The sequence below is a fragment of the Mycteria americana genome, chromosome 6, assembly GCF_035582795.1.
Source record: "Mycteria americana isolate JAX WOST 10 ecotype Jacksonville Zoo and Gardens chromosome 6, USCA_MyAme_1.0, whole genome shotgun sequence".
NCBI classification, from domain to species: Eukaryota; Metazoa; Chordata; class Aves; order Ciconiiformes; family Ciconiidae; genus Mycteria; species Mycteria americana.
In genome coordinates this window covers 55,141,127-55,163,864 of record NC_134370.1, presented here as the reverse complement: position 1 = coordinate 55,163,864, position 22,738 = coordinate 55,141,127, and the positions used below count along the sequence as shown (strand labels likewise).

General features: G+C 36.0%; 1 protein-coding gene across 10 annotated transcripts in view; it reads left to right on the top strand.

Annotated features, from left to right (window-relative positions):
• The window catches only part of CGNL1 (cingulin like 1), a 72,308-nt gene that overhangs the window by 9,579 nt on the left and 39,991 nt on the right, over nt 1–22,738 (top strand). For all 10 annotated transcript variants that reach the window (XR_012776234.1, XM_075505924.1, XM_075505927.1 and 7 more), the window contains exons 2-8: nt 7,462–9,064; nt 10,163–10,257; nt 11,260–11,353; nt 12,380–12,481; nt 13,203–13,351; nt 13,863–13,998; nt 15,986–16,198. Coding sequence is in view for 9 of the 10 variants with exons in the window: in XM_075505931.1 (XP_075362046.1) it covers nt 7,462–9,064; nt 10,163–10,257; nt 11,260–11,353; nt 12,380–12,481; nt 13,203–13,351; nt 13,863–13,998; nt 15,986–16,198 (2,392 nt within the window). In the remaining variant the exon portion in view is untranslated. The remainder of the gene's footprint in view (nt 1–7,461; nt 9,065–10,162; nt 10,258–11,259; nt 11,354–12,379; nt 12,482–13,202; nt 13,352–13,862; nt 13,999–15,985; nt 16,199–22,738) is intronic.

Here is a 22,738-nt window from a genome sequence, read left to right as displayed (position 1 = left end):
CCACATCTAGAACTTTAAAGTTTCACTTTTCTCCCTTCTGATCTCCTGTAAGCAGTAGATCAAGTAAACTGAGCTACCCCAGAGCTGTCTTCCATATAGACTAAAAGGGACAGCAACCCAGGCCCATTTTCCTTTTGCAGAAGCCTCAGATTGTAGGTAGGATTGACAGTGATGTATTGGATTGACAGTGATCCCCTCATGGTTGCAAAGGCATGTTTGTGAGATTGTGTTCCACCAAGTGTAAAAACATTACAGTTTTGGTCTTTCCATGAATTATCCTGTCTGTTTCCTTTTCTTTACCCTCACAGTATGTAAGTTTTCCTTCCTCTTCTAAAGTTATTTCCTGTCCTTCTTCTATAGCACTGTCATGTATTATTGACCTAACACCCACTTTGTCTTCGTGTGATATTGCTGGTACTTTCTGAATAGTCAGCTGCACAGAGAATCCATTATTTAGTTTGGAGAGCAAGCTCAATGTTATGTAAAGCTGGAGGACAAATTTTATAGTTGCTTCCTGGTGTTTTGCTGTGCGTGTGTGAAAAATCTGGAGTAAACATCCATAAACTGTTAGATCCCTCTTTTTAAAGAAAGGCACTGATTAAATAATATAGGCAGTGACTTTTTTTGTGGTAGAAAAATTTGGAAAGAACTTCCATGGAACCAAATGTAGTTTGATAAGTTAGCCTTTAATAGCTTGAAATTTTCAGAATTCTAAAAGTTCACTCCTCCGAAGAGAAGATAGTGTGGTATGCCCTAATCTTCCCTTAATGAAAAATCTTCGGCTGATTCAGTCTTGGGAGTCTCAGGATTATGATATTGGATATGAGGGAGTTCCTGTTTTTCTGTCATCAGGGGAGAGAGGGAGGAGACCTAGTGCCATAGGAAAAGTGGAAAAGTCAGATCCTTTTTATTCTTCCGTATTCCTTCACTAGATGCATGCAAAAGGAGCATACGTGTAATGTGAGGCAATACCTGTGAAGGATCAGTGGCTCTTTAAGGAGGCCAGGGAACATATCCACTGGTGGGATAGTGCGTCCCCCCACATTCCGGTCAACATCTCTGCCTGTATCATATATCCCAGGAGCCCTGTCTGTCCAGTGCAGCTAGTTGGCTCGCATGCTGGAAGCAGAAAGTGCAAGGTGCTTTATTGCAGATGTGTTAGAGGCATGCTTAGTAATGAGAGTGTATGGGCAGGATACAGAAGAGCAAGTTTCATATGCAGAGTGTGGCATTTAACAGGATTGGGAAGGCTTTTTTTTTTTATAAATCTGTCTTGTAGATTTGGCTAAAGAAGAACTGAAATGGATGAGTGGACACAATTCCATGCTTTTGTGATGCTGTAACGTTAGGAAGGCTGCAGAGCTGCTGAAGGGAACAGCCATGTCTGGCTCAGGAGTATGTTTCTCAAAGGCACTCTTTTCTGTTCATTTTGGCAGGGAGAGCAGTTGGGGTTCCAAATCACAGGGGTTTTCTTTTTTTGTAAGGCGTGTCTCAAATAGGTCCTGGTAGTGAGCTTTAAAATAGCTGTGAAAGGAAACGTTTTGGAGGCATTTTTAAAAAAAATGTTTTTGACCTGTTAAACCTTCAGTATTCCTTTCCTGTGGTTCTTTGTAAAGTATCATATCACCACTGAAGAATGAACTGTTACAGAAGAACATGGAGAGTATTGGATTTTCAGATGTGAGAGCCTCTGCTGACAAGTTCTCTTTATAAACAAAAATGTCATAGTTTCTATTTTTGGCAAAAATAAGTTGTTTCAGAAAAATGAAAGCACTTCTGAGTAATGATAAAATATGGGACTTTCATATCCATTGGAGGCCAGTATTTAAAACGACTGTTTAAACACCTTTATGAAGGCTCATTTTAAAAAGAAATCTCAAAACTGAAAGGCCTGAACAGCTTTGAGTGCCAATATTGTTTGTTTGTTCACAGAAGTTTTTAAAGGTTTCTGTCCCTGAAAATGGAGTTAAAACACAAATTGAGTGTGGAATTTTGTGATTGCCTCAGGCAGTCCAAGGCCATGTTGCTGCCAGAATAGGTGATCCCATCATTCCATGGTGCCTTACTTGCTGATCTGGTACAAAACTGCTCATTTTTTTGCTGGATCGGTAAAGCTGTGTGGCTGCATGGTTGCTGGCTCACAAAAGGAGCAGGGAGGATTGTACAAACTGAGATAACAGGATGCTAGAACTGTTGCTTTTGGGGATAGTGTGTTATGGCTTACATTTTTTAAGTTGATTGGTAACATACAACGTTGAAGTGAAGTAAGCATCTTTCAAACCGACATATTCGGAACTTTTTAAAGAACTTGATCCTGTAGCCTGATGAAACTGAATGTGACCACACAGGGACTACACATGGTTTTCATGGGGTTTCAGAGTGAGGAAAGGCCTATGTAGATACAAAGGCTTAGGCCTGTAGGCTCAGGCTGAGTCTATGGTAAACTCATTAAGTCAGTTTCTTTCAGCTCTTGATAGTTTTCAAGCAGGTATTTGATTGGAAATTACTCTTTCGCTGAAATTTCAAATAAAATAACTTATCTGAGGCATACAGTGAATACTGTCCGATGATATCTGTAAAACTTAATGTGTTACTTAGTGAATTTGCTTTGTTTGTGCCTGGCCGTGTTTCCTGAATCTTTAATTCTGTGTTCTTTTGGACTTGCTCTAGGTAATGACTGGATTTACTCAACTTGTTGATTGGTAAATCCAGCTGTTTAAGTTTATAAGGTGTAACTGTAGAAAATCAGGCTATTTCTTTTCTGGACTGTTTGCAAGTTTTCAGGTGAAACTTTGCTGCTCAATAAAATTTGGCTTGGTATGAACAGCAGATGAAGTTACCAATCAAAAGATGTCAATATACTTTCATTATTGTAAACTGCAGCTGAACTTTTAATCTCTGAAATGTATTGATGGTTGTATGTCCTTGATTATATTATCTGTTGTTTTAGCAAGTAGAATATTTTCAAAAGACAATAATTTATTTAAGTAGTTATTTTTTATGTCCTGATTAATTTGTATATGCTATTGTGACAATATTTGCTTCATGAATACAAGGTAAGAACTGATTTTATAAAATAATAGAATGACAGTCTTCTACCTAATTAAGAATTATGCAGAATCATTGCTTCTGTTTTCTGAAAACTGTATTTTTAAATGCCTCTGAGACAGCAAGTAAAATTACTAGCAAGACTATATTATTTAAAAGTATTAGTTTGGCAGAAAACCTGGAATTAGAATTTATATCACCCTCTATTTAAAAAAAAAGAACCAACCAACTTTTATTTTTTTATAAGTAACTACAAGGAAACAACAAGCAGCCCCACAAACAGGAAGAATCTCTTCCTAACTACTGTTAAAATATCTAACCTCTTTTCGTAAGCTTAAGAGTAAACAAACTGTTCTGTCGTAACATTTGAGAGCATCAGCGGACTTAAAGAAGATTAAAACTGGACAGTTGTAGCTGTCAGTGCCCCCAGCTGTCAGCTCCTCCACTGTATCACATGTCAGAATTTCAGTTGTTAATAGTATGGAGCACAAGGCTAATTGCATTTACCTGAGTATGCCAGTCTGCAAATTTTTGTGACTGAGGTGTATACTCAGCCATCATAGTGTTAAGATGTTCTCATTTTTGACATGGTGACGTCCATCAGAGGGGTGCCCCATCAGGGGCAGACGGCTTCAGTCCTCTCATCTTAATCTGTTGCTGTAAACCTGCCAAAGCCTGAGATGCGGACTGTACAATGTGTGTGTAGAAATATGACTGTAACTGTAATTAAACAGTTAACATCATTAGAGGCTTTAGGTTTTCATCAGAAAGGCTGGGTGTGAGGAAAACCAGCAGTACTTTTTTTAATTTAAAAATTTTTATAATATTACAAAACCAGTGTTTTCATGTATTGTAAAATAACTTTTTGATATTATGTAGTTCATGGGAGTATTATCCATTGTGGCTTGACATCCTGTGGAATAGGAACTCTAAGTAAAGCCTTCAACTATTTGAACAGCAGGGCCATCTGTCTTACTTTCCTGTGGATGTAACGGGGATTTTATATATAATTTTTTTCACAGTTCCAGAAAGATAAAATGTTTTATTTTAAAAATTTTTATTTTAGCACTTTAATTTCTACAAGGTTTTATCCTTTTGTATAGTAAAATTAAGTTTTTATTAGTATAATGCACATGAAGAAGACAAATATTTATTTATAGTTTTAGAGACAAATTAAATATATTAATGGTTAATTTAAGGTAGATTATTAACCTAAATACTGTTTCCACTGTACAGTAGCAGTTTTGGTGTTTTGTGTTTGGTTTGTTGTGGTTTGGGTTTTTGGGGTTTTTTGGTGTCGTCCCGTGTGTCTGTCCGTCCCGTCCCCCCCCCCCCCCGTTATTTAATATTTTTAGTAACTTTGCAACATGTTTGAAAGTGCAGCTTTTGCAGTTGCCCTGACTTTGACATGTTGTAATTTATTGCTTATCTATTCTTTATGCTGATTGATTTGAATCTTTTTTTTATTTTACGTTTTAGGTTTATTTTTATTGGCCCCTTTTTCTTGTGTTTGTTAATTGTTGCCACTATTGGCAAATTCAGATGAACTTTACTCTTTTTACAGGTCTGCTAATACATACAGCTTTTGAACTGTAGCGTAAACTTTCATATACTAAGTAATTTGTCTAAACTTATTGGCAGCATTTCTAATCTTGCTAGAGTTGCTAAGTGGAGAGCCTTTTTAAAGACGTTCATGTATTCATCTCCTGCAGATGTATGCTACCAACTATGTATGAATCATGTTTTTTTTTTCACTTACATGGTCACATGCAAATATGCCGTGAGTGATTTTAACTTACTCAGAGTAGTATGAACACACTGTATTCTGCAAACTAGATTTTTCTTTATAGAGTTCTGAATCACTTGTATTTTCTGAAAACATTAATTGAGACATTTTAAACGCTTGCTCTTTAGAAGATAGAGAATTATGTTGCTTTTTTCATGGGCTGTTTGAAGTCTCTTTGTTAGTAATTTTCAGTTACAAAATCATGTCTTGTTAACACTTTTTCCCTAGACAATCATGCAGAGTTGATTTAGAAGTCTGAGAAACTTTAATTCATAATTTTTATTTTGCTAAAACTTGAAATTATTTAATTTTTTTATTTCATTACATACCTGTAGTACTAACTTCAGATCAACATCGTATAATATAATAGTAATATAAAAATGGAAAGCATAAAAGCTTCAAAATGCTTATTTTATTTGAAAAGAACTTTTGAACTTTTAAAAATACTTCCTTTTTGTTGCCTTAAGCAAACAAAGAACAACTTGGAGACATTGATGAATGTAGCTGGACCCACTCAACGGTTTAAAGAACAGGGTGGAGAGCCACGTTTCTTTGCAACCATTCCTTAGATTAGTGTGGTCTGGTTCCTTTACAGTGTGTATTCTAAGTTACAGCTCGGTACAGTGCTATCTCTTTTTCCTCCATTGCTTTCTCAGCCACCATCAGTGCAGCTCAGAAGCTGATTTCAGTGCCCTGGTCAAAACCCCACTAAATCAATGGAGATCTCTTCATTGTCTCTGGGTGATTAGAATCAGCTTCTGCTATTTTTACTTTGTCATTATTGTCTCAGCTTGTGTGTTGAAACAGTGTAATTAATGTGAGATGTTATGAGTACTCAGAAAAGAAGGTAAAAATTATGGAGAAATACATAGAATGGAGGCCCAGGATAATTAAGTGCATTGGTCCTTGCTGTTTCCTTCCATTGTTCTTGCTCCTTCATTTTTCCACTTCCCTTAGCCTTCTCCGGCTCATCTTTGCTTTTCCCTTGTTCTGTTTCTCTTCCTACTCCAGGAAGTCTTAAGTGGAGATCGAATTCATAGTGTCTATTTACTTCCCTTTACTAAGTGAATTTAAGCCCTGAATTAATTTTGGTGAATTTAACTAGTTCACCAAATCTTTTAATATCTAAGGAATACTTTGACAGTGAGACTGCTTTTTTCCTTCATTAAAATAATCATTTGATATCTGGCATTGTATTTAGAGAAAGATACACTGATTCCTTCAGATGAGCCTACTGTTGAGGAGGAGCTGGAGTTAGTTTTTAGGGAGAGGAAGAGGTTTTTGAGGGGAGCTATCCTGCTAGAAGGAAGAATTGGGTGGAAACTAGCATACTATGAATATTGAGCCAAACTTTCTGATTCATGGTCAGGAAAAAATGATAATTCTACTGTTGATAAGAATATCTGAGGGAGATGGTTCATGCTAAGATACACAGGAGAGTGAAACTGGCTGCAGAGGTTTGTTTTTCCATGAGACATCCTGTTGTTTCGGTTTCCTCTTGATTATTCACCGTTGTTTAGTGATCTTGGTTTTGTCAGGCTTCAGTGATTACTCAACTCTCCAGCTCAGTTCAAAAGTTTATTCCCTCAAGGTTTGGTCAGTCTGACAAAGTCTTGTGTTCCATTCTTTTATAGACACAGCTCTTACTGTCGCTGCATTGCCTCTGCCACTAGACAGTCGGCTCATAATATGCAACAGGTAGTAAAGTAAAACTACCCACAAAACCACCTCTTACAGAAAGAAAGAATGGCATTTAACATTAAAAGCGCAGGTAGGGTTTAATTTATTGTTTTCTAGAACTGAAACAGTTTTGGCATGTATAGGCTGGAGTTAGCATTCCTGTTGCTTCTGAAAAAGGTACTATCAGCCTTGGAAATACTAGCAGTATTTTTCCATTTCTGTTGCTCAGCAAAGTACCTGTTTTAAAATAGCAACTAGAGTTTTCTGGAACAAGACCACAACTGGAGGATTGTTCAAATTAATCTGTAGGAAAGTTTATTCTTATGGATGGCTGTGAGATAATAAATGAAAAAGTTTATTTTCATATGTCTTTAGAAACAAATGTTGAAAACCAGGTACATAAAAATGCAACTCAAAGGCATGAGGCTGTTGACCTTCCTTGCAGTGCTTTAGTTACCTAAAAGTCATAACCTAAAACTGTCTGGTTGTGTTTTGCTCTCCTGGGCTTATGTTTAAATGTTAATATGGCTGGTACTAACTGCTGGCTATAAAATGGTCATTGATTTGTGAAGGGTACAGTCTTTCAGTAAATACAGTGGGAGATACCCAAAATAAAAGGTACTTGGACTCAAAGAATTGTATTAGAATGTCTTATATTTGAAGTAATTTTATTCCAAAGCAACTAGCACCAACTCTGTGTAGGTAATCTTAACTGCTGCTATTTCTTAACATTTACAGTCATAAAATAACATTACGTTGATCCAAAATCAGTCAGTCAGACATTTGTCTTTGTATCGCAATGCATTTGCATTGGGCTTTGTCCAGCTTGTATATTGATTTCTCTGCATATTACTTCATAGTCACACTGAATGGTGGAATAAAGTAATTAATGAAATAATCTAAAGTATTTAAAACAATGACATTTTTGTAATTTTTCTTCTATTCAGCTGTAATCCTCTGGTAATCATGGAGCCATATTTTGCTGGTTTTAAGCACGTGCAGCAGGACTATGACGTCACTCTTGAACTTGCAAGTGAGGAGACTCAAAAAACTAGAAATGCACAAAATTCTAGGACGGGGTCTTATGGTGTCAGTATTAGAGTCCAAGGAATTGATGGACATCCTTACATAGTACTAAACAATACAGAAGGATGTTTGTTAGAAAATCCCCCTCCTTCTGGAAAAGAACAGCAGGTCATTTCTCAGACTGTAAGCAAGCCAGCCACAGACTCCAATACTGCTTTTAAGTTGGAGGACAAAAACAGTGAACACACAAAGTTTCCTGGAACACAGCATATACAACTCTGTATGCTTAAAAGCCTAAAGATAACCAATCTGGATGAAAAGGAAAATGGAATATCAGATTTTAAAGATGGAACAACAAAATCCTCCAATCTGTTGAACTTTCAAAGACATCCTGAACTTTTACAGCCTTATGATCCTGAAAAAAATAACTTGAACTTGGATAATTACCAATCTTCTGTGTGCAGCAAATCTAAGTCTTTTGCAGATGAAGACAAAACTGAAGCAAAGCCTTGGATTTCCTCATCTAAAGTAGTGTCCCTACAGAAAACAAATACGTATCTTGCAGAGCCAACCAAAGCAAATTCAAAAAAGATACATTTGAACAGATCAGTAGAAGACCAAAATAAGCAGCTGTTGGATTGTCCCAGTAGCACGATCAGCCCCAATGAAGTGTGTGTTTCAGAATCGTTTTCATCTGCAGGAGGATCCCCATGTGTTAGTCCCACTGCTTATCCGGAGACAAGAAAACCTAGACCAGATGTTCTTCCCTTCCGCAGACAAGATTCAGCTGGGCCAGTATTGGATGACTCACGAAGATCGTCGTCCTCATCAGCTACTCCCACTTCTGCCAATTCTTTATACAGATTTTTACTTGATGACCAAGAGTATGCCATCTATGCAGACAACGTTAATCGGCATGAAAACAGAAGATATATCCCATTTTTGCCTGGAACTGGCCGTGATATTGACACTGGTTCACTTCCAGGAGTAGATCAGCTAATTGAGAAGTTTGATAAGAAAGTCGATCCTCACAGAAGAGGTAGGTCAGGAAGAAGGAACAGAATTCATCCAGATGATCGTAAAAGATCAAGAAGCGTTGATAGTGCCTTGTCATTCGGGCTTGATGTAAATTCAGATTATTTAGGTGAATACAGTAAAAGCTTGGGTAAGTCAACTGAGCACTTGCTGAGACCATCTAAAGTTTGCCTTCACAAGCAGTTATCCAGAGATCAAAAGTCACCTTCCAAAGAGATGAAGATTTCTTCTCGAAGTGTTGGAAAACTGCAACTACCTGATAAAGACACTCAGAACAGCGATTTCAATTCTTTGCAATACCATAAACAAAATGGAGCTGATACAGAGAGCTTGATGTTTAGGTCATCCACACTCCCAGGACAGAGTAAGAGAGAGGAAGTTAGAACAGTAACTTCTACTTTGTTGTTGCCAAACCGAATCACAATTCCACCTGATTCAGGAGCCAAGAAGATTTCTGTAAAAACATTTTCATCCATCCCTGCTATACAGGTAATTTTGAATTTACTCTTTAAGTTGTGTTTTGCACTCTAGCATACTAAAACTGTCATATTGTTTGTCGTGGTTTAGCCCCAGCCGGCAACTAAGCACCATGCAGCCGCTCGCTTACTCCCCCTCGGTGGGATGGGGGAGAGAATCGGAAGAGCAAAAGTAAGAAAACTTGAGGGTTGAGATAAAGACAGTTTAATAGGTAAAGCAAAAGCCGCGCACACAAGCAAAGCAAAGCAAGGAATTAATTCACTACTTCCCATGGGCAGGCAGGTGTTCAGCCATCTCCAGGAAAGCAGGGCTCCATCACGCGTAACAGTTACTTGGGAAGACAAACGCTATCACTCCAAATGTCCCCCCTTCCTTCTTCTTCCCCAGCTTTATATACTGAGCATGGTGTCACATGGTATGGAATAGCCCTTTGGTCAGTTTGGATCAGCTATCCTGGCTGTGTCCCCTCCCAGCTTCTTCTGCACCTGGCAGAGCATGGGGAGCTGAAAAGTCCTTGACTAGTGCAGCAACAACTAAAACATCTCTGTATTATCAACACTGTCTTCAGCACAAATCCAAAACATAGTCCCATACCAGCCACTATAAAGAAAATTAACTCTATCTCAGCTGAAACCAGGACAGGTTAAATGCATATTTTTCTGCTTCTCATTGGAACAAACTCCCATCACACAATACTTCCAAATGGGATAGCACAGTTGTTCTGGAGAAATGCAAATACAAAAATTATTCCTGTAGTTGCAGACATAGAAAACATGGTTTGTAAAACAGCTTATTCTTGTATGGGTGAAGGAAGATGGTGGGGCCAAATAAGATTATTGTAAATGATGTTATGATGATTCTTAAGCATAAATGCATAAAAGTACGATGCTGAAATATATGTAACTCCATGCAAAATTATGTTTTCTTTCTTTTGGTGTGGAGTATGTTTTCTTCTTGCACTAAGCCAAAACTCCAGTGGATCTTTGAACTTTAGGTCCACAGTACATAAATGTTTTCATAATAGAATAGAATGGAGAACTTAAATCGTACAGGTTGTATTTACAACCCTCATAGGATTATATTTTTTGACATTTTATCTTGTCCTTTTAGGCAACTCCTGATCTCTTAAAAGGGCAGCAAGATCTTGCACAGCAAACAAATGAAGAGACTGCTAAACAGATACTTTACAATTACCTTAAGGAAGGGTTAGTAAACATAGTTAACTTTTGGAGAGGAGACTGTATTTTCTCCGTGTTTATTTTCTATTACATTGAAAATGTGAAACTGTAAAATCAAAGCTATAACTAAATGAAATGTCCTTCATAATTCTGTATCTCAGCTGTGTCCTTTAAGGCATTATAGGATCTCAAAATACCTAGGCAATCAGGACTTACATAAGGTATTGTACAGGATTTGATTAAATCTACTTGACATTTGTAAATCAGTATATGTTTTGTCTTTTAAATACATCTGGAGTTAAACTTTATGTGATATGGAGGTTCATGAAGAATTCAAATCATACCCCATGGGAGTTTAAGCTTGTGGACTTTTTTTTAAACAACAACAAAAAAGTGTTATCTCTTAAGGTTTGACAGAAGCTCTCTTATTGCTGTGCATTTAATCCTTTGTCCACCTGTAACTCTTCTTTACTTGGTATTTTCTAATGACAACTTATTGAAAGATGAAGGAAGGAGAATTTTATTCATTTGTATATTTTATTTATGTATATTTTATTCATTTGAATTAAAATATACATGATGCACTTAAATTTCTTTGCATTCCTGATATAGCAGGTTCTGGGAGCTGTTGAAGTGTTATTTTATGGTGAAGTAGTCAGGACTTGAAAACCTTATACTAATTACTTCTAATTTCAGTATGTTTGGATAATATACGTGCTGAATACCTGTCTTTCTGCAGCTACAGTCTTGTAGAAGAGTTGCAATTAATGAGTTCAGTGTTTTTTTGTTTTTGTTGTTGTTGTGTTGTTTTGTTTTTTTAAGAAAACATTTAGAATATAAATTTTTAACAGCCCCTCTTTAAAGGGTTTAATGAAATCATAGTTAAGATGTTTTCTGCCTGGTTCATATTAGATTTTTTTTTTTTTAATGGTGGTGATTTTCAATAGTTTGTACACTGAATTTGTTTTGATGTTGACAAAATAGTACCTTTGATCATATCTTTGCTTACTTGTGCTGTCTGTGTTTTAGAAGTGCTGATAATGACGATGCGACAAAGAGGAAAGTCAACTTAGTTTTTGAGAAAATTCAGACTTTAAAGTCAAGAGCTGCTGGAAAGACACAGGTAAGCAATTTTTTAAGTTACTTGGGCTTGTTTCATAGTGATACAGTGTTCAGGCAGGGCTTTAAAATTTGAATCCCATCACTGAGTTCAATTAGACTATTCTTGTAGTCCCTCAGTAGTATAGCTTAATTTTAATCATGCACTGAGGAGATTTATAGGAAATCTTTTTGTTAACAATTAAAAAAGAATGTAAAGGAGTCTACCATGAGAACTTCTACATTTAAGAAGGAGAGAGATGCAAACTTAATGTGAACGTCAAAAGGTTGTTGGATTGAAGAAAAAGCTAACATACATAACTTTAAAAAATAATGGTGGAGCATCTTCTCATTATAGTGATATAAATAGATATATAAGTGGAGAGAGTATTTTAATTTGTAATTTAGAAGAGGAGTAATCTAGGATATTGTTTAACAGCCATATTACAATAATGGCATTTGACGATCTGCCTACTGAGAAGTTTTTGTTGCCTGCTATGTGGTGCAGTGTTTTTTCAGTTCTAAAGCAAAGTGAAGAAATGCTTAGTGGTTGCAGTGATGGCATAAGAAGGATTAAATGCTTACTTTTGATGATTATTTTATCCTGGGCTATAATTAGTCAAAATGAAAATATAAAAGACATCTTAAGAAATTACCAAAAACCAGCATTTGAAAATCTGTCTTGACATATAAGCATGAATCCCTTTGATGTCCATTTTGTGTAATTGGTGATATCTCAGTCAAATTTGTCCCCAAGTACTCGTGATTTAATTCATATGGTGCCTAATTTGAATTTTTCTTTAGGTTTTGTATATTTTCTGTATTATTGGCAACTTACCTTGAGCAATTACCAAGAAGTTTTATGAAAATCAAATCATGGTTCCTTTGAAAATAGTAGCTTGGCTTGACCCATATGAAAAGTCCCTGGTGAGCTCAGGCAGTTGATGCTACACTTTATTAGCTTTGCTTGTAGCTTTACTTTAGATTTTAAAAAACAATTGTCAAAGAACGTCTTGGCTCTGTGGGAATAAACATCTCTATTTAATCGTAGGTTTCGGATTCTTCAGCTGAAGTAAAAGCATTAGTGGAACAAAAAGCAGAACTTGAAAGGAAAGTGGAAGAACTAGAGAAAAAACTGGATCTAGAAATTAGGGTACGGAACTTTGTTGGTATAAAGCGTTTGACTATTTCAAATATACTTTTCTAAGTAAGTGACAACTGATCAACCAGCTGAATCTTTTTTGCTTCATATTCTCTTTAATCCAGATACACCTCTGCTTTTACAGAAGACCTTTTATTTTAAGTGTAGTTGCTCATAGCATAGTTACCCTTTTTAAGAAATCTCTTCCTTAGTATTTGAGAAGGAGTTTGGAGCAGTGAATAAAAATGTTAGGCAAACGCACATAAAATTTCTTGGGTATGTACAGAGGTAAATATTAATCTGTTGACTGCAGTGAGACAGACATGGAGTGAGAGACAAACTGTATTACTCATTAGCTGCTGTTTAATACTCACAGCATTATTTTTGCAGTGCTGAATTCAAAGTAATTAAGTACAGCCATACTCTGAAGACATGAGAAGGACAGCTTGGCTTCTTTTGGTTTGCAGTTTGAGTCTGTGATAAGAATCGATATATTTGATTAGATAGTACTGAGGAGACTTCACTTCTTGCATTTCTAACAAAAATTGAAAAGCAGTGCTTTGTGTGTTTTAATAAACATTCTAAGCTTTTAATATTCATAAATTAATAAGCACTTCTACAACTGAAAAATATCAAAGTCTTGAAATGGCTTCTTTCATATAATAAAAAAGAGCTTTTAGTTTATTTATGTTTAGTCTATTATCTTGCTTAACTTTTGGTGTACAAAATTCAGAATCAGCAAAATTCCAAAGAAGAGAGAGATGCTACACGAGCAAGCCTGAAAGATCTTCAGTTGCAACTTGATGAAAGTATATGTGAAAAAGAAGCCTTAAAAAGGCAGCTGGAAGAAAGCGAGAAGGAACTCAGGCAAAACCTAGAGGAGTAAGTTAATTCTAGAAAAGTTATTCATTGGAATTTGTACCTTGTCTTAAACATTTTAGATTAAAAGTAGCTGTGTCTTCAGAATATGTTAATGGAATCAGACAGTGACGTTTGTTATTGTAGGAAATGTTTCTAATGTTTAAAAAGGCATGTTTTTAGAATATCTGGAAGGAAAAGAAAGATTGCTGAATTAACAGTCTTCCTCTTAGCATGAATTGCTTTTAATTTTTCATGGTCATTATATATAGTTCAAGTCTTTAAAATATGGAAACACTTGAGTACTTTAGTCATGAATATAGTACCAGGTTTAAAATGAAATACAACTTTCCACTTAAATATCTACTTAAAAGAGTTCTCATTTTTACCACTCTGACATTTCATTTTTCTACCTCGTTATATCCCATTCCCTTGTGGGGAGCATGGGAATAGATACTTGTATCTTTTTAGTACTTGAAAGAACAAATCAGTATTTCTACAAATTAAAAAATCCCGTCTGATTTTTCCTGATGAGGCTTTTTCAAGTGAAGATGGAGCAGGAGCAACACCAGACTGAGATCAGAGATCTTCAAGACCAGCTCTCTGAGATGCATGATGAACTGGATAACGCAAAACATACTGATGAGGGGGAGAAAGAAGTTCTGATTGAGGTTAGTTATAAAGTACCAGAGGGAGGATGAAAAAATCAAAAGAATTGTATAAAAAGTGGGAGCCGAGATACAGGTAGACGAAATACATGGCTTAGCTTTTCCCATTCTGTCAATCCAAAACAACATACCATTATTAGGTGACCTAAGAAAGCATGTTATAATAACTACATTAACAGTAAAAGGAATACAAAGTATAAGTACCATTGTTTTATAGAATAGGAGAACAAATAACATAATGGTTGAGGGACAGCTGAGTTATTCACTATTACCAGATAATCATCTCAGTCAGTTTTAACAATTAAATAGGATTTTGGGTCACAACAGGGAAGATCAGTTTAAAGAAGGTGTACATAGTAGCAAGGCCAGATGAAATTCAACTAAGAAAATTAAAAAACTCACTAAAGCAGTCTCTAAATTGTTGAATCCCTATTGATGGAACCACGGAGAGAAGAAAAGGGATAGAGTCTAAAGAGGAAGAAAAGGGTTATGGGTTTTCTGTCACCTTGGGATGAAAGAGGAATTTGCTGTAGCCCTGGTTATAGTAGTATACTGATGATGAAATAGAGAACACTGCTTATTAAATTAGTCGATAAGGGTGTGTGAGAGTATCAGTGCATAATGGTTCAAGAGGAAGATTAGAATTCAGAATTATCTTAATACTTTGTAGTACCCAAACAATTAACTTCTCTTAATACTAGTGCAAAGAACTAGCTTAAGAAATGGAAGCTAAATGTTAACATGCAAAATAGGGAGCAAAGGCATAGACAGTAGATCTCAGGAACATGAAAGATGTTTGTATGCAAGACATGCTGAGTAGAATAACTACCTTGTTTTGTGCAGGTGAGATTTGATTACTCTCTTAAATTACTGTCTTAAATCTCAGGCAATGCAGTTGAAAGTTTTACATAAATAGGGGAATATCTGGAATGATGGTGATAGTACTGAAAAAAAACTACTTATGAAGAAGGACTTCAATCTGAATGGAGGAGTGAGGGAAGGGTCAAAAGCACATCTCCTACACTGTTGCTATAAAGGAGATAGTGATCAATTTCCCTATGTTGTGTGGAGATAGAGTAAGAAATAAGACTTGGCTGCAGAGATTTAAAGTAGGTGTTGGAAAACATTTTCTATCAATACAGACAATTAAACAGTGGAACATGGCTATCTGGATGGTAGTAAATCCCTTTCATAGTAGGCTTTTAAGGACAGAGTAGATGATGTGTGCCAGAAATGGTTTAGATGTACTGATACTGCTTCAGTGCAGGGGAAGTTTACATTCTTTTTGAAAGTGCTATTATTCACAGCTTGAGAAATACCAAATGAGATAATTCTTGAAGCTGTACATTTTTGATTGTTGCTGTTATTTTATTCTGTGTTTGTATACATGAATGTGTGTATTTGTTCTTCAGATTCACTGGCTACCCTCTTCCTTCCCAGCAATTTGGAGAGGGGAAATGACTTCTAGGGGGAACATGGTGGGAGAAGGAAGGGTGTAAAGCCATGGACTCTGTTGGGAAGCACTTGTTTTGTCTTCAGCACTTGCAGAAGCAACTTTCTTTATTCTTTCCAGCAGAAAAGATGACAAGGAATTATTATTGGGTTCACTTCTCTTACAGTGTGGGAAACAAAGTTTTTTCTTTGTTCTTATCTGCCTCTTTGGTACAGAAGGTAGGACTGAGGGAGTTGTTAAAAGGCTCCTGCTTTATTTACAGACAGCAGAACATACACCATCAAAATATTTTCATAGTTTTGCAGCATCAGATATGTTGACCCATTATCTAAAACATCACCGATATGTTATACTTCTAATAGTCTTAGGGTTTAGTAAATTTTTAGCTTACTATAAAAGCCCCCAAAAATATGTTAGTCATACAAAACGAAGTTGGCCTTGGGGAGCTTATACTTAGATGCTTTCCTTCTCTGAAACACAAACGGAACATCTGCTGGAGCTATTTGTCATGCAATTGTGTTTAATTTTGTCCTTTAGGAGCTGATGCAAATGAAGCAGGATCTGCAAGAAGTATTAATAGCAAAAGATCAACAAGAAGAGATTTTGAGAAAGAGAGAGAGAGAGCTTACGGCTTTAAAAGGAGCACTAAAAGAAGAAGTGTCTAGCCATGACATGGAGATGGATAAACTTAAAGAGCAACACAATAAAGAATTGCTCAATCTACAACAGAGCCTGGAGAAAGCAACAGAGGTGAAATAAGTAATTACAATTAATCTCTGCAGGGAAAAATTGTACCTCTCACAGATGTCCCATACTAGATGCTTTCAGATGCTAATATTTTCTTAGCAAAATAAATAGGTAAAAATTTGGGCTAGGAGATTCTTAGCTGCTGATAATAAATTTTGATACACTTACATAACATTTTGATTGTTTATCACAGCTGAAGTTGTGGCCCTTTCTTCAGGCAGTTATTTACTACGTTTCCTTCATTGCAAACTTTGAGAGGGGAATAGATGGGAGTATAGTACAGAGGGCCATTTGCTTGTCTTGGGTTAAATGGAAGCACTGAAACTTTGAGGATGCCCTGAAGAGTGCGAGTATGGTTTGCCACTGATGCTGTTGAAATTACTGTTTTGGAGCTTCTAGCAGTTCTCTGCGGTTCTTTGCAGCCTGCTATTTTACCTTCAGCTCCTTGTGTCACATCCTGTTCCCTGGTTACATTGTCCCACCTTGTCTCTTGAACTACTTACTACTAGGATTTTTTTGTTTTATTTTGTGATCTTTTCATTTATTGAGCTTATCTTGTTTACTGAATGGTCAAATGAGTGCCAGCACAAGGGAAACAGCAGGGAGTGGGTGTCTGGAAGCTGGCAGGAGGAAAACAGAACTGAAGTAATTGCCTCTTCCAGCATCAGCAGGAAGTCTTTGTGAGGGGGAGAATAGGAACAGTTTTCAGATGTCCATATCTGTTATTGTTTTCCAAAAGATGTTCTTTGTGAAGTTACCTTTGCAGAGACAGCAGGTAGGAATTTATTGAAAGATTTTTTTTTTGTAAGGGAACAGTTCTCATAAAATTTTGAGCATTATTTTTACAATGCCAGTTATTTGTGTCTTTTCTGTATCCCCTTCCCTCATTTTATTTCTGTCAAATATTTGAGAAAATTTCTAAAGGCAAACTGCACTTGGCCAATGTAAGTCAAAATTGTAGGCTCAGTTTTATGCTTAGAAATGTCCATGCTAACTTATATCTTTTACCCACACCTCATTGGCATTAGGTGAGTTGCCATTATCCTACTAGTCATGGCCGAAAACATAATGTAGAACTGAATTAAAATTAAGCTTGAAACTTGAAAGAAGTTTCCAAAGCTTTATATGCTTTATGAGCAAAATAGGAGCACATATGGAAGATGCTGGATAGATATTGTATAACTGAATTCTGATAAAGAGTATTCTTTTAAAGGTTTGTTTTTAAATATGCAATTTTCTTCAGTGGTTAGAAAAGTTTATATACACTGGTTTGTTTATGCAGCCTAGGACTTCTACTTGAGATTGTTTGGCTTTGCTTAAATGTGTTGTTTCTCTTTGTTTACATCATCATGAAGATATTTGACTCATCTGAGCTGCTTGAACTGAATTAATTTTTTTCTTTGAGAGAAAAGTAGAACATTTAAATTATCATTTTTTATTATACAGTAATTGTAGTGACAGCTTATCCTCAGTGAACCATCTTTCAAAGTTACTGCATGATAATTTACTGTATTTCAATTATGGAACTGTAATTATGACTGACAAGAAATGAAAGAGTAGTCTGTTTGGCATAACAATAACAGTCTGGGAAATGGTTCTATGACTGGGTTGCTGTGGCTTAGAGATAGCTATAAATAGCATTTATTTGCTTGCATGACATAGTCTATCTAATAGTAAATTTAATAAGATGTTCGAAAGTGAAATTTAATTAATGTTGCTCTAAGCACCAGTTCTACTTTTCCAATTTTACTTCAAGTGATTTTTGTTGTTCTTATTTTAAGTAAAACTTTTATCATGCTTAATTGGAAGGTGTGGGGTTTTTGTTTGTTTGGGTTTTTTTGGTTGTTTTTTTTTTTTTTTTTTTTTTTTTTTTTTAATATATCTTGCTAGTATTAATACCCTTAATGATTTTTTGAAGCCCAGCATTATCTCCATGCCTGCTGGCTGAGATTAGTTGTTGAGTTTGATATATCATCTATCAGGAAAGTATAACTAGTCTGCAGAGATTTAGATGAGTGATCTGCTGTGATCTTACATATGATGTTAATTATTGGTCTTGTAATTAATCTGGAATACCCAACAGTGTGTGTGAAAATCATGTTTTATACAATTGAAGCTGCTTGACCTGTTATATTATTTTATATTATTGAAGCTGGAAAGATTTATAGTGGATGGTGGGATACAATAAATTTACATCGAAGATTAGTGGAAAGGGCCATTCTGTTGTATTTAGTGAGGAAAACAGGTGTGTAAATGCTGTAACAGTGGTTTATCATACAGAAAATATGGATACTGATGTTTGATAGATCAGGGTATATCGGAGTCTGTAGGTACAAGGTTGTTAGTTCTTATGTTACTTCTGTATCATCCAAATTGGTACACTGAATAAAGGTGTTTTGTGATATGTATTAGGCTGAAAAGGAAGTTTTTGCAGGGAGAAAGGAAGTAATTTTTGTGCTAGTGTTAAATCAATACTGTTGATTGAGAATACAAGAATTTTTCAGCTGCTGGAGACGTCAGATAGGTTGGCAAGTAATGTACAGTGCATTTAGTCTGTGTGATTAGAATGCCACATAGGTCTGTTTTGAAATCATGTTAGAAACATACTCAAGGTTATCTGATAGGAGAACAGAGCGGGGTTGTCTGTCATGTGCGATTCTGTTCTCATGCTTGCTAATGTGGTAGATTGGTTTTGGTTTTGTTTTTTTTTTTATTTTTTGGGGTTTGTTTTTTTTTTTTTTTAATAGAGATTGTTATATAAAGCCACAGGTATTAAGATACTGATTTTCTTTGTACAGTTTACCTTTTTAACTCATTTTTGTGTTACTTTTTTTGCTTGTCGTGGTTTTGAGATGGCTGTGATTGTTCTTAACTTCATTGCTTGTTTATTAAGACTGAGACCAGACTATTTCCATTTAACAATAGTAAAAGTTTTACTCTTCCATAACGTACCTCTGTGGAGTAATAATTACCTTTAATTTAGTAATAAATTAAAAAATGAATGTCTTTCTAATTAAAAATGGATTTCTCCATCACCGCAAGTGCTAGAGCAGAAATGAATATGAAACCCCTCCTGGTTTTAATGTAGTACAAACATTTATATTACTTAATCTGACCATACAACACAACAGGCCAGAATTTTACTACTTAACCATGAGTGATCTGTCACTGTAGATGAAGTGCCACTGTTTCAGTAAAATTTGGAAGTAGCTTTTGGAATGTAATACTGTAGGTAAAAGGTTGTAGCAAATTGCAACTAGTACTGTTCAAATTCCACTGAAATTGTATCAGCTCAGGAGTGCAGTTGCAAACTGCACAGCACTGTCAAATTTATGTCTGTTTTGAGAAGCAGTCTGCACAAATTATGTTATTTAGAAAAAGCTGTAATCATCACATTGTGAAGAGGCTTATCTAAGCCCGACCTTGACTAATTTATTCAGGGTTCATCATACTTCTGACCTTGTCCTCAGAATGATAGAACAGACACTCAGAGTTTAGAAGCTGATTCATTTATCAACACATTTAAGAATGTAATGAAGCTTGTGGTCATGGGAGCTTTAACTGACATGTATGTGTTAAGGCATGGGATATGATTAAAGAGAAGAAGGAGTTTTACCAGAGCAAGTGGTAGGAACAGCAAAAGACAGTGGTTACCCTCTGTACATGTTACAAACTAAAATTGTACTCCTTTAAAATAAGAATATAATATAAAATTTTTAGTATTGTAGATGATAGGCTGCTTTGGTTTTGTTTTTATTTTTTCCCCATCTGTATGAAGTGAGTGTGAATTTAGGTGAATCTAGCACAGACCTGTAAAGAACTTTGAAATGAAAGTGAATATTGTATCTTTTTCTACCTAACCTGATAATATATTTCTTCAAAGCTAGTAAAAATCTCCCACATAGAGCAGAAGCTTAACAAAAACTAGCTTAAGCATTGTAAATGATACTGATATATACTGTGTATGCCTTTCTCGTAGAAATGGCTTGGCATATATAGTTTAAATTTAAAATGAAACATAACTACATTTAGTATACTCTGAGAACCTATTTTGGAGTAATGCTGTACAAACACCAAACAGTGGTTACCCAAGCTACTCAGGGTAAAGTGAAGACGTAACTGATTGTGGAACATCACAGAGATATTTTGGTACATAAGGTGATAGACAAATTTAATTTATGTAACTGTAAAATTATATATATGGAAAAAAACAATAGCATCCCAACTAACTTGTGCCACTCTAAGGTGAAATCTTGGGGTTCTAATAAATAGGTCTATAAAAACATGGTCTTAATAGCAGTAAAGGAAACAAATTATACGACAGGAATTACTTGGGCATAAGAACATCCTTATGCCTTGTATACATACATCCGTAACTCATCTGAATCTGCATCCTGAATGCTGTGTCTGGGTCTAGTCCATTCACCTCAAACAAGATACACAACAATTGGAAAGAATTTTGAGAAGATGAATTAGGATTTCAAATGCCACTGGTGGGTTTTTTCTTTCCTTTGCTTGCCTGAGGCAGCCTTTACCATATTGAAATAACACATTTTTGTTTCAATGGTAGAAGCCGGTTGGTAACTGATCTAAGATGTATACAGAGTCAAAGAATAGTGGAGTGACTGGTCCAGGTGAATGTTTCCTCTTTCATGACCTGCCCCCCTCCCGCCCCCCCCTCCCCCTATTCATTTTCTTTCTGCTCTCCTTTACCAGCCCTCTAAAAGCCTGGTATGTTTTTGATTGATTTCCATTGTGGTCCTACAAACACAGATGGAGTGGTGGAAAGAGAAGGGAGGGTGCACAGACAGACGTGTGATGGTGGAAGGAAGGCTGCAGGCAGTCCTTAAATAGGCATTGTTGTTGGAAACACTTATTTTAGAACTGCATATGGAAAATCTGGGACACAGATTTGATTTGTTTTGCTCTAAGTATCTGTTCTGTGCATGGAAAGGAAGTTGTTTGGTAATAGCATCGTGCATGTTTTAGGCACCCATTAAATGAAATACCAAACAAATTATGGAATATTAGCTGTGTTGTCAACAAAAATAATAAACATGCCTCTAAAGCACACTGAAGATGTAACTTGGTGACTTTGTCTTTGGTGCTAAAGCAAGCTTTTTAAGTTCCAGTTCCTCTGGTGTTTCATTTCCATGCAATTTACGCCTCCATTTATTTAGTGGGGAGATGTGTGTGTTTGCATGCAGACAGTACCATGAAACTACAACTGAGTGGTTTTTATACTGTATGTAGAGTCAAGAAAGCCTCTGACCAAAACTGTCCTGCGAAGTTCTGTTTGAGTTGGATTGGACCACATCTAAATAAGACCAAAAAAAAAAAAAAAAAATCTGTTTTATCTGTAATAGTCATTTCACTGTTGTGAACCTTATTCAGCCAGGACTATTTCAGTTAGTCTGGTTTGGGAAGGGGGGTTGGTTGTTTGTGGGGGTGTTTTGTTTCTGAAAGTTGGCAAGAGCCTGTACAGTCAGATGCTTCTTTAATACCATCAGGAGGATCTCTAATCCTTAGCAGCAGCAGACAGTATATGTATGTTCAGGTGGCTTGTCCTGTGAAAGTGTATGTTTGTTTGTGTATGTATGTGAAGTGTTTGGCTGTGTAAGTCCATTCAGTATGGTACAATGTGAACACAGACCTAGTTAATATTTTACTCCAGTCTTTGCAACAACTTCTGACCTTGAAAAAACTGTTAGTAAAAGCCAGTCTGAGTATGTCATGATACATAGCTAGGAGGATAATATGACAATGGTATAGCTACTGATTGAGAGGTTAATACTTTCCTGGCTCTGGATTTTGTAACTGTGTAAATGTTAGGTCATGCCTATATTGGGAAATTTTGTTTAATATGCTCTGTATTTAAAAAAAAAAAGGGTGGGAGGGTGCATTCTCAATTTTAAAATGTAGGCATTTAAATCTTTCATTATATCTCGTAAATGAAAACCTAAGTAGTTTTGGAAATAATATTAAGGATATGATACTGTTCAGATCAGTGAACATGGCCTTGCAAGAAAACAAGTCTTGTCTCTAAACTGTCACAAGTGAATAATTTTTAACCAGTTAATAGAATGGCTCTAGCTGAAATGGAAGGAAAGACAGTCTGACTTGCTTGTAAATTTGTGCACTTGCTTACTGAATAATCTCTTGAAGTACAGCTGATGATTCAGGTTGGTTGCAGTGTACCTCACTGAGAGATAAAAACACACTGACCCTTTTAATAGGTAACTAATGATAGCTAACTTCCAAAGGCATAGCCATGTGTTCAAGTAGGCTAAGCCTCATTTTGAGATGATGGGAAGAATTAATATTATCAGTGTAAGGCAGTAAAGCCGTTCAGGCCATTTAGTCTCTTTTCCAGAAGCTTGGGGGTTTTTTTGTTTGGTTTTTTTTTTTAGGGGGTGGTGTGGTAGCCTAACACTCCCATTTTGCCTTTAAGGAGTTTTCACATTCCTCTTTAGATGTATGAGATTTTATTATCTGTGCTATCCACTGTTACTGTGTCATTCATCCTAGGGCTTCCAACCGCTT